Below are 12374 nucleotides of genomic sequence, written 5' to 3' on the forward strand. Positions count from 1 at the left end.
CTCACAGTACTGCTTTTGGCATTCACAGTTTCCTAAGGCAATGAGCTTCATAGCTCAGTTATGCTCTGTGTTGACAGTTCTGCTTCATAATTTGATTGGTAACTTCATTTTATTTCTTTTGAATTAGTCCCTACTCACTTTCTTGTCTCTTTCCACAGTCTGCAACAAATATAATCTATGAAAAGTATTTTGAAAAGTGTGAAATCTATGAAAAGTGTCACATTCTTGATAATTGTGTGTATCTAGTAAGTCTGATCCCCTAAGGACATCTTTAAAGGTTTTATTTTCCTCTCTTGGTTTATGCACCTGAGTCTCTGTGTGTGCATGCGTAGAGGTTGCTTATGAAGGTGGATCTACTTTAGGCCTTCAGCTGCAAGTAGACCAACAATGAGTAGCAAATGAATGCTGTGACTGTGAAATTTCCATTTCCTCACATAATGGATTTGCTGAGAAGGAAAGCTGGGAATTTGATTGGGGCTCAGTTCACATACAGTCCAAGGAAGGAGCTATACTGATGTCATGTCAATAGTGGTAAGAGAGAACCTGCCATCTAAAGATTCAATACACTTTACAGACATCTGTTATTTACTCTTGTAATATCACTGGAGACTAAAAAACAAGGGATTTCTTGTCTTGCCTTCTCATTGCCAGAGGCTGGCAGTTGCATTACTTACTTCTAAAATAAAAAAAAAACAAACAAAGAGTGGCGCAAGCATGGTTTCTAGAAAACTCACAGGTACAGAAAGGTGTGACATTTTAAAATGTTAACAGTAGGTGAAATTCCTGATTTGTGTTATTACTGGAAGTAAGCTCAGAAAGAGAATGGGTAAGGATATTTGGCTGATGGTGAGTTTGTGCATAGTTTTTCATTTTATGTCTAAGTTTTCAACATTTTTTTTTGCGTAATGGGTAAACCAGTACAACCTGGAAGTTGGGTTTCAGTGACTTTGTTTTTCTTCTTCTTTTGCTATGTTCAGGGGCTATTGAAATTCAGAATATATCTTCTTTCTTTGTTCAACTGAAAACTAGTTTTGGTTTGAAGATACTGTTTGCTAAAGATGGAGAGAGGATCTATGTTCAAGTTGATGTCAGATGGAAGAGAAGAACATTAGGACTATGTGGAACTTACAATGGAAATTTAAGGGATGATTTTCTGTAAGTTTCATTTTGTGCATTTATATTGTGTTTAATAACAAGTGAAAAGTTTTGTTGAACATAATCATCTGATGATTTAATTTCATTAACATGCTCAAATTTTATTAAACTAACCAATATAAGATGTCTTAATTAAAATGGTAGTCACTTTTATAAATATGAAAGTCAAAAATTTATGCATTTTAAGACATTTTGTTAAGTAATTATAGAAAGCTACCCTATTATTTGTAGAAGTTTCTGGATGATGATATTATTTGAATGTACTTTTCCCTTAATTATTGCTCCCTTATCTTCAGAGCAAATATATGAGCACTGAGAAAAAGAGTGGGTGATAATACTTGTATCATCCACACATGCCTGACACTTACTACCCCTTGATTTTCCTCCCCACATCAAGTTTTAATGTAAAAAAATGTAATTCTGAACCACAGGAATATTTTAATTAGAAGGGCCCACTTTCCTTACTTTTTAACCGTATTTCCTCCAAAGTTCCTCAAGATACAATGTCACAAAATTTGTCTGCACAGCAGACTTGGAATGTAGGAACATTTCACCGGAATAAAATATTGAGGAAAAAGTTTCATATGCCCTCTTTTTTCAATACCTCAGAGATGGAAATTCTTTTGGCATGTTGACTGTTTAATGTGACTATGCATCTAAACCTTTTTAATGAGCTTGCATCCTCACCCATGTACACCCTGAGGTCAGCAGGATGCGTGCAGTGTTGGTGTTTTCTTTTTCAGATCTCCAGCAGGGATGATAGAAGGGACCCCACAACTTCATGCCAATGCATGGAAGGTTTCCTCAGCTTGCTCCATACCTATCAATATTCCTGTGGTTGATCCCTGCAACGTGAATCAGCAAAATGGTATATTTTCACATGGGAGTCTGGACTTAGCTGTATTTTATTATTATGGGACAGTTTTTCTTTTCTCTGTGAAAAAGATGCACATACGTGTATTTCAGTTTCAGGTTTAGAGGTACACTTTTTTTTTTTTTTTTTTGCGTTGGCAATGACCATTTCCTCATACATTTTTTATGTAAAATGAAGTAAGTACTTGATAAATAAAAGCTAGTTGGTCATTTAGTGCTGGGTGTACTGGATATGAGCACTAAATTCTGCTGTCTACTATACATGCAGATTTTTCACTATCTATGGTCCTGTAAATTCTGCCAGTTGAGAGGGAAGATTGATGCATGATTGTTAAAGAAAGTACAGGAGACAATGATGAGAATAAAAGTCCTGTCTCTGGCTTCTCCAGGCTTATTGCATTAAAAATTTCTTTATCCTCCATCTATGTTCTCTGACAAAATCTTGCAGACAATCTGAGAGCCTTGAATTTGTTCAAATTCCTGGGCAAAGATTTAGTTTTGGCTGGTTGGCATGCCTATGGTTTGTGCTGAACTTTCACTGTCTCCTTTTTGCATTGCTGTTCTTTTCTATTAATGAAGACAATGGGTAGACTGTAGTTGCCAATTCTGACAGAATGTAGTCTAATATTTTGACTATTTCAGACATCAGATCTCACTAGGGATGTGGGATTTATCCATATTTAAAGCCTGTCGAAGCAAGGCTAGAATAACAATAAATCTCTAAAAATGTGGGGAATTCGAGGAGCTTTTATACCCTCCTTGTCGTCCGTCTCCTTAAGACAGCCAGATCTCTCAGCCAGATCAGCTCAGCGCCTTCATGCCTCACCCTCAGTTCTGTGCTAGCTCAGTGAAGGTAGAGTTTGACATAAATTTGAGCTGCTTAGAGCAGGACTGCATGACTTTCTGAGGGTCCTTTCCAGCCTGAATCCAGCTTATGATCCTCTCATAATCACTGCGAAAAAGCAGTGGAGAATGAAGTGATTCACACCACACTACAAACACAGCCATCATTTCCAGGTCTGAGATGATAGTGACCTGATTAACAACAACAACAACAACAACAACAACAACAACAACAACAACAAAAATTTGTTTGTTTGGTTACTTATTTTGTCAGGTTAATTTTCAATTGAGTTAAGTTCAGTCCTTGAATCTAGTTTACTGAGAATCCAAATAATGTGAAATTCTTCTGTCAATGTGTGTATGTGGAAATGAACATGGAAGTTGAAGGACAGGTGCATTTTTCTAGCAGCAAAAGTGGCTTAAATATAACCCAATATAACCCACATCACAGAGCTCCTTAGCTATTCCACCACTTGTGGTGGTAGTCTGCTTCAGTGGCTGGAGGGCTGGAGGAGGGTTTGTTGCTGCTGGAAGGTGTATGGCCAGTTTGGGATTTGCATGCCCTCAAGCTCTGCTTTGTAATACTTCCTGAGACCACATGCCAGGAAGTACATGGCCATTGTTGATGTTAAAGCTAAATGAATGTCAAGTAGGAAAACCATGTTCCAAGCTTCGAGGGACTTTTTAATTATTCTTTTGAAATATATTATTTTGGCATTTAAATTTCCTGTGTTATAAGAGGAAGACATAACTTAGTATTTAGTTTTAGTAAAGTTATTTTTGTCTTAAGTGGGGTTTGCTGTAGAGAGATTTGCCTGTAATATCTATTTTAAACTGTAGAATTTTTACAGGAAGAGATTGTATGCAAGTGTTTATTGCACACCTGCCTATGTTTGGTTTTAATATTGCATGCTATTCATTTGACTAACTGTTATATTAAAATGGACCTGGCTAAAACAACGTCACCTTCTCTTAGCTGGGTATGCATCTCACTGTGATATCATCAACCAAGACGTGTTTGCTCCCTGCCATGCCTACATCAGTCCAGGGCTGTACTACCAGCTCTGCCGCTTCGACGCTTGCAAATGTGGAAGCAGCTGCCTGTGCAACGCTTTGGCGCACTATGCCTATGTCTGTGGCAAGCACGGTGTCGTCATTGACTTCAGAGCTCATGTTTCTTACTGTGGTGAGTAACAGTTCCATAATGGAATATCTTTTAGAAACGTGTAAAACTCTACAAATTTCAATCACTCCACGAAATATAAGGGTTGGCTTCTTTTTCCTGGAAACTAGAGTTGTGCCATGGTGCAATGATGTACTAGGGCAGAATGGTAACAGCCTTTACATCAGACATCAGAGTTGGTGCTCTGAGCTGCCTCATGGGGATGTCTGCCCTATCTATTGGTCACAGAGAGAAATGGAATTCTTTCTTTGAAGCCCTAAGTCATATGGAAGCCCCCATTAGGATAAAGGAGTCAGGGAGTGGCAGGAGTGAAGCCATTCCCTAAGGGAAGGCAAGCTGGGCTGGCAGAGTCTCCCTAGATTGGGCAGGGCAGGGTGTGTGATACAGTAATAATTTGAAACAAAGCATTTCACATAATCCGAGAGTATCGTGAACTGGAAGAGACCTGCAAGGGTTACTGAAGTCCAACTGCTGTATTTCTATATAGCAATGCCTCAGTCTTAGCTAAACCATTCACCTCTTGGAAGCCTGAATTACTAGATAGATGCCCTATTTGACATATAGAAAGAACAGAAAGTTACTGTTTACAAAACAGATTATTCCAGTCAAAGAATTATTTTAACAAAACCCCACCTTAATCTAAATATTTCTAACTTTAGAAATTGGTAAAAAGGCATGTTTTCCTCATGTTTTTCAACTAAGCCCAGTGCAACAAGAGACCACTTTGCTTTGATTTTTTTTGAACTTCCATGATACACTACATTGTTTTCTATTTTTCACATTTTAAGAGTATGCTGTTCTCCCTTCTTTCCCCCTCTTTTTCTTCCAGCTGTGATGTGTCACAGTGGTATGCTTTATCATCAGTGCTCTTCTTTTTGTAAACATTCCTGTGCTTCACTTTCTATGGCAAATATCTGTGCTGATGACTGTGCAGAAGGATGTAATTGTCCTGATGGGAAGTATTTTGAAGAGTCAGTCAACTTTTGTGTATCAATGTAAGTAATAAAAAAATAGAATATATGTATGGGCACATTTTCCTCTTTCCAGCAAGATTTAAAGTAGCTTTTCTGCTTTTTCCCTCAAGATGCAGACTGCCTAGAGAAGATAACAAACAATAAACAATATGTGTGATTTAATGTTCTGTTGTACTAATCAATAGTGAGGCCTCATCTGTTACTGTGTGTACATACATCAGCTTCACTTTAGAGCAGATGTGCCAAACTGCTTTAGAGAAGGGTCATGAAACATTTTAAATTCATGTGATAGCATTTTCATATGAAAATCTTGGTTTTAGCACTTGAAAAAAATATTGAGAAGGAATCCATAAAGCAACAATTCATAAAGAATGGGATAGTATGGGAAGAGTGTCTAGAAGTGTCTTTTTTCTGTCTCAAAATGCAAAGCTTTTCAGTTAAATGGGAGGAAATAGCCAGTGAGAAGAAACAGTTTTTTATATTGCACACCCAAAATTTTACAGCTTACCACCATGGATAGTTATAGAATTATTTCTGTTCATTGCAAAATATATTTTGGAAAGATCAGTGAAGTTCATACTGTAAGGATAAAGACTGTTTGAAACTATTCAAGAGTGTGAACTAACTTCTTATTCACATATTTTTCATGGTTTATAAGTAATTTTGTTGCTACTTCTAGCCTGTCTGGCTCTTTTCACAGAGTTAATGGATTTTGCTATGATAATTGCTCTACCTCATGATTTTAACAGTACTTTGAATGGAAACTGCATATTTTCATTCTACTCCCATAACTGAGAAGAAAAAGTCCTTTCTGTTAGAATAATGCACAGAAACAGCAAATAAAAAGTACAGAGATTGAGGGAAATCCTGGTGTTGTTGAAGATGATACAAGTTTTGCCACTGACTTCAATACAGTCTGAGTGCCATCTTTAAGTTTTTGTCTTTCAATGAATATTGTACATATAAAGACTGAGTTAATGAATTAAGTTAATGTTATGATGAGACCTGCATATCATAACAGCTTGATAAATAGAGAGCCCTTAAATCCCATTTCATCTTGCTTTTCTACCTGAATGCATGAATATTCTTTTTACAGATCTGGCTGTCATTGTCATTACAAAGGCAAAGCCCTCCAGCCTGGAGAAATCCTTCCTACACCAACAGGCTCCTGGTAGGTTTGAGTGCAAGAGTTTTATCTCTCTTGTATCACAGTTTGGACACATCTCTAAGTGGTTTGAGAATTCTCATGTAGATTGAAAGTTTATTGTATCAAGATTTTTTTTTTTGCATACTTAGTAATAGAGAGCCTAGTATAAGTTGGATTATGTACCTGATCATTTTAACAAAATATCTGGAAAATTTTGTAAGCTATGGTGAATAAGGTTTCGTGTTATACTGCCTGCATCCTAAATCACCTGGCCCTCCATTCTCACAGGGGTTGACATACTCAGCTTTTATTTTTATTTCAGTGGAAGTTAGGAAATTACATAGTACATAAACTATGAATTTAGGTCCTCTCTACAGATCAGGAATTAGAAACTACCGTGAAAATATTGAGCAGAACTCAACGTTTTGGATTTCAATCCTCTTTGTCCTCTTAATTTCTGTTGTTTAAATTAGGTTGAATTGCATAACCTTTTTAACATGGTGGTTACAAAGCATTTTCCCCTTGAATAAACATGGGTTTCCTTTTCTTTTCTAGTCAATGTTTGAATGGAACAGTGAAATGTATTGAAACCACTACAGAAAACATAGGTAATTTACAGTCTTATCTCATATAAAAGTTGCACAAATAGAGAATTTGATTTTGAATAGTAATTTGGTTTTCTCCTCATATGTATATAAATGATGAGATACTTTATATCACAAAATATTTAAAATAGGTTAGGAGCATGAATAGCCTTGGGGTTTTCACCTCTTTTTCTGTAATGCAAATTGTACTACTCAGTCACTTGGGAAATTAAAAGAAATAAATAATTGCAGGTGAAATCCAGGTCAATGTGTTCTCATGGGAATACCTATAATTAGGCTCACTGTCCATGTTTAGGAAGCTTTAAGATCTTAATTTCTAGAAAGTAAATTCTTAATGCATTTCTAATGGATTTAGAAGTATCACAGTAATTTGAAAATTATTGCTCTTCTAAGGGTTTTTTCTGCCTAAGGTGTAAGGACTCCGTCATTAAGAATGGACTATGTGTGAGATCCAGGACATATATATCCAGATGCTTAATATTATTGGTTTTTTACATTAGAAGCCATATGAATTTTATGTGTCTGTAATACAGATTATATCATAGATTGTTATTCAAATTGCATTCTTATATGAACTGTAATGTAACCTGCCTTTGTATCCCAAAAAACAGATTGTGAACCAAAACAAATAGAAAACCTTCAGTGTAAAAGAGCAGTTGATCTTATTTAACCTTCATTTTGCATTTGAAGTTCCCATATGCCCTGAAGGAAAAATCTACTATGACTGCAGATCTCCTGTGCCTGGTTTACCCACAGCGGGTGTGAATTGTGGGATCTCTTGTGCAAACCTTGCCATGAACTTCTCCTGTGTCCCCTCACCACCCTGTGCAAGTGGCTGCATTTGCCCCCCTGGGTAAGCTTTGATGGAACAACCTGGAGCACAAGCCAAATGCATATTTTCCACAGTTCAACTCTGCAAATTTTTTTTGCCTGTTAAATTCCAGTGGTATCACACTTCTAATTTTGAAACTATTGTTCTATAAATTGTCACAGATGCACAGTAACAGCTAAAAGGCCATCAGATATACAGCTTGCTACCATTCCAATTGGCTGGTATTTGGGACTATCTGGATAGGAGATGACTCCCACCACTTGCACAGTGTAGTTTATTTGAATGTAAAAGCAAACATGACAAAATATTTTGATGGAAACCATTTGTGCTCCTGCTTATTGCTGCCTAAGTCTTAGTCTCACCTAAATTTCTACTCAGGCTTACATTGCCGGTGCCCAGCGTGGGGCAGGGAGGGCAGGTATATGGACTGGTTTCTGCCCTATTTCCCTTCATTCCTTCTGTCCCTTTTTGTTTTCTCAGCTTGTGTGTTTGGATTTGGTGCCCAGAAACAGTCTGCTGAACTTGGGAGGGGTCAAATCCAAGCATAAAATCTAAAAACTTCTATTTGTGTCAGGATCAATCACTACTTCTTCCATTTTTTTCCATTTCTTCCCCCGACACCTCCTGTGTGCATTTTCAGATTGAGGACTCAAATATACTGTGCAAGTTGCTGTAATTGCTGCTCATTTCAGGTGGAATGATCCCTTTTTTTCTCAGCTTTCCTTTTTCTTTCACTGTGTGTGTAGCCAGTGGTCTTCTGACAGTGTATCGTTGTACACAGATCAGAGTATAAATGAGACTGTCACCATTCCCCTTCCAGCACCTTGTGTTGTTCATAGATGACTAAGCACTGGTGAAGGTAGAGATTTCAGGCAGAGCTATTTAAGATTTCACTAGCTTATGTCTGATATTCTGTAGTCCTCTAAAACCTCTGCCTCAACTAAGAACTTAGCTTTCAGGACCATTAGTTTTATGGGAATAAACAATTATTTTTAGCACAAAAAGTGCATGACTGAAAAAGTAGTAAACTGGTAACAAACTGAAACATCACTGTGATATTTACATGAAATTAAACTAGCAGTATTGACTTGAAAATCATTTGAATATTTGAAGAAACTAAAATAAAAGTTAAAAAAAAAGAGCTAAAGCCTTGCTTTCACAGTCATCCCATTTCAAATTTAGTATTTCTTGGTTCTTTTCTGAAATATAGCAGGAGTACAGACAAGCAAAATCCTTAGTTTCTGTCAAATAATAGAGTAAAACACATGAATTATTTGTATTAAATAAGAGAACAAGCAGTCTTTTTGCTATGAGGTTGAAAAGTAAGTGCATAAAACTCAGTGCATTTAGTAATGTCCTTGTTGTTAAATTGCACTTAATTATGACTTTCAGCCTCATGGTTCCAAAAAGCGAGTATGGCTTTAAATAGGAAGGAGCCAGCTGTATTATCTTAAAAATTAGTTTCAAAAGGTCTCTTTTTTATGCAAGAAAATGTTAAACATATTTCTTCTGCTATTAAATCTAAGTGGACAAGTCATTAAAAACTTGTTGTGTGTAGTGAGGTTTTTTGAATTCTCTTAAGTTGCCTTTCTTCTCCTCGATTCTCCTTTTCCACCTTATTTCAACTACTACCCATTGTTTGACTGAATGACCTAAGGTTTTAGGGCGGAATCCTGAATTCTCCTGGAGACTGGCACCTTATTCTAGCACCCTGGGTATTTATGGTGCTTGTAAAGTGAAGCTGTTTGTGTGTGGTGCTGAAAACCTTTCCTTGGAAAACCATGAAATGATGGACTCTAGTATGCAAAAGAATGGTCCTCTTAAAGTAAAAATGGTTTACATTTTCTATTGTTAAAACTCTTGCACAACAGTTTGTTGTTTAGTCAGTAATTGAAGAGATGAAAAAGAATTAGAAATGCTGGAAGTCTTTAGAAGTTTCATAATGTAACAGCCCAAATTTTCAAAGATAGACTGAAAGTCGCCCTTACACTGAGCTGGAGATATGGGGCTAAACTGAGTTGCAGGAGCACAGAGTAGTGCGGAAAAGGACTCCATGGGGCTACATTAATCTCCTGCCTTTAGGCAGCACCAGCAATACCAATGTTATTTCTGGGAGACATTTCGCTTCTATTGACAGAGACTCAGTACCTTCCCGAGCCATCTGTTCTGGTAATTTCCTATCCTTGAGAAATTTTCTGAGCACTTGACTCTTCTACTTAGAGCCAATTACTGTTTAATGAACTAGTAATGGTGTGAAGAAAACAAAACTGTGTATTCCTTTCAACTTCCAGTGAAACAATCTCTAGATTGTACTTTGAGCCATGTGTTGCATGACAACTCCAGAAATTGCTCTCCTAAAGAACAGCACTAGGAGAGGACTGTCAGTAACGTTTTTGTTAAGAAAGTTAAAATTGCTAAATAGGCGGAAGTGAGATAGCAAATGTGTGGTTGACCATTTATCTGGGTTGCTTATTGACCTAATTAGATTTGATGCTTTTTGCATTAAATGCCTGTTTTGTCTTAACTTAGTTAGTTGTTTCAGCTTCCCTTGTGTAGGCAAGCAACCTCCACCATTGCTCATCATAAACTGGGCAGCAGGTGCCATTGGTCAACTCACTGTTGAACACTCAGAACAGGACAGGCGCTGTCCGTGCAGAGGAGCAGGAGCACTCCAGGCCAGCTGCTTTCCCAGCACAGCAGGACGAGAGAGCAGCAGAGATGGAAGGGCAGTCTGGCCACAGCCTCAGCAGCTCACATGGTAGCCAGATGCTCCAGAGTTTTCAGAGAGGAATACCTGTACTACTGACACTCCTGCATGGGAGCTGCAGCCCACACTAACATATCCCTTTCTAGATAGAGGAAGAGCGGCAGCTGTGGGCTTGGCCAAGTCTCCAGTTGTGCACAGTGGAGATCATTTGATGTGGGCAACTTTTGCTGATGAAACAATTTTCCTTAGCTGGGTGGAAGACTGGTTACTCTTTCAACAATACACTGCACATTCAGTTACATTGATCTTTTGGATTTACTCTTTCATCTAAATACTTTTTTTATTTTGAAGGATGGCTGAGCACAGAGGGAAATGTTACATTCCTGACAGTTGCCCATGCACCTGGAAAGACAGAGAATTTCTGTCAGGAGAAGTGATAGCTACTCCATGTTACACCTGGTGAGTTCATTCTGCATACTTTCAAATCATCTGGATCTGGACCTAAAGTGAAACTGATACAGAAAATGTGTTGCATGCTTTGAAAATCAAAAATACATACGCTTGTTTATAGATAGTTGGAGGATATATCTTTTATTAGGCTTACTGATAGGCTTGGATAAGTAGGAAGACTTTGGGGTCATTGCCTTTTCAGATCTGAAAAGGAAGCTGAAGATATAGAAGTTAAAAAGCAGTCAAGAACAAGTGCTTAATTCTACACATATTTGTTAGTCTCTGAAATGAAGACGTGGCATTTTGTGGAATAGAATATAATGAAAGGCAACCAAGGAGAAAAAGAGAGATATGCTACTTTTCTAGCCAAAATATCTATAATCAGTTAAGTGTATATTTACTAATGAAAAAAAAATTGGCATGGCAGTTTTAATCAGTTAAAAACCACATTGGCAAATCAACTGAGGATTTACACGTACACAAGCAAAAATAGAGGTTGCCAGTACTACTTTCATATAAATTTGTATAAACCACTGAATGCAGCTGACAGGAAAAGTAATCTTGCAAAATATCAGCATTAATTTCTTAAACCCATTCCATATTTGTCTGATATCCTGAAATCTTACAGGCAGCAACTGGAGGTATTTTCCTTTGAAAATTTGCAGACTTTTATCAAAATTTAGAAAAAATAGACTACTGATATCTTATGAGTATCTTGTGGCAATGTGCCTGGAGGCAGTGAGGGCATAAGCCCTGCAAAGTTTGAGATTTGGCATTTATTTTTAATGTATTTTTATTGTACAGATGGGCTAATGGCAAAATGTTCAGCATTTTCTTGCCATGGCATCACCAGTATCTTCAAGAAGCAATTCACAGTATAGCTCTCTGTTTCAAGGTTTGGGAATTTTATTCCATTCCTGAATTTCTGTGTGATTTGAAATAAAGAACATAAGAAAGCATTTTCTTGAAAATATACAGCCTAAGACTGCCATTATGAGGAGATACTGATTGCTGGTTTTTGCTTGCAGTGTTTGTCGGAGAGGTGTCTTCAACTGCACCAGCTACCCCTGCCCTGCTGTGTGCACCATTTATGGAGACAGACACTATTACACCTTTGATGGGCTGGAGTATGATTATGTCAGTGACTGCCAAACTTACCTGCTAAAGGTAAGTCATATGTTTTCTTGTGTCCTCAAGAAAAAAAGTATTTTGAACATTAGGAGTTGATCTATAGAAACAAATGTTAAGAAAACAGTTGTAGAACAGATGTGAAAGAAGAACCTGTACATGGCATTTTGTGATCATCTGTTTGAAAATGGTATGTGGGTGTGTTCTTGTGTATCTCTATGGTTAAGAGAAAAAGAAAAATCAGTGTTTTCCGTTCTACCTTAACCATGCTTTTGTCACAATGAGGAAGAATAACACTATATAAACTGTAAAAACTAGGTATAATCCATATAATTATTTAACAATTATCTATAAACCCTGCTTGGCCCAGGGTTAGGGATGAGCTCAGGCTGCTTGGAATTTTTCTTGAACATGATCTGCATCAGATATGGATTGTATGTGTATAATAATATCAAACACAATGATTTCATAATTCAA

At 37.2% G+C, this 12374-nt stretch overlaps 1 protein-coding gene across 1 annotated transcript in view; it reads left to right on the forward strand.

The window, feature by feature from the left end:
* Positions 1-12374, forward strand: part of OTOGL (otogelin like) — a 90811-nt gene that overhangs the window by 22728 nt on the left and 55709 nt on the right. Inside the window, exons 19-27 of the mRNA XM_050969903.1 lie at positions 978-1155; positions 1899-2023; positions 3848-4057; positions 4884-5049; positions 6125-6199; positions 6731-6783; positions 7471-7633; positions 10671-10778; positions 11798-11936. Coding sequence (XP_050825860.1) covers positions 978-1155; positions 1899-2023; positions 3848-4057; positions 4884-5049; positions 6125-6199; positions 6731-6783; positions 7471-7633; positions 10671-10778; positions 11798-11936 — 1217 coding nt within the window. The remainder of the gene's footprint in view (positions 1-977; positions 1156-1898; positions 2024-3847; positions 4058-4883; positions 5050-6124; positions 6200-6730; positions 6784-7470; positions 7634-10670; positions 10779-11797; positions 11937-12374) is intronic.

This window comes from Serinus canaria, chromosome 1A, assembly GCF_022539315.1.
Source record: "Serinus canaria isolate serCan28SL12 chromosome 1A, serCan2020, whole genome shotgun sequence".
Lineage (NCBI taxonomy): Eukaryota > Metazoa > Chordata > Aves > Passeriformes > Fringillidae > Serinus > Serinus canaria.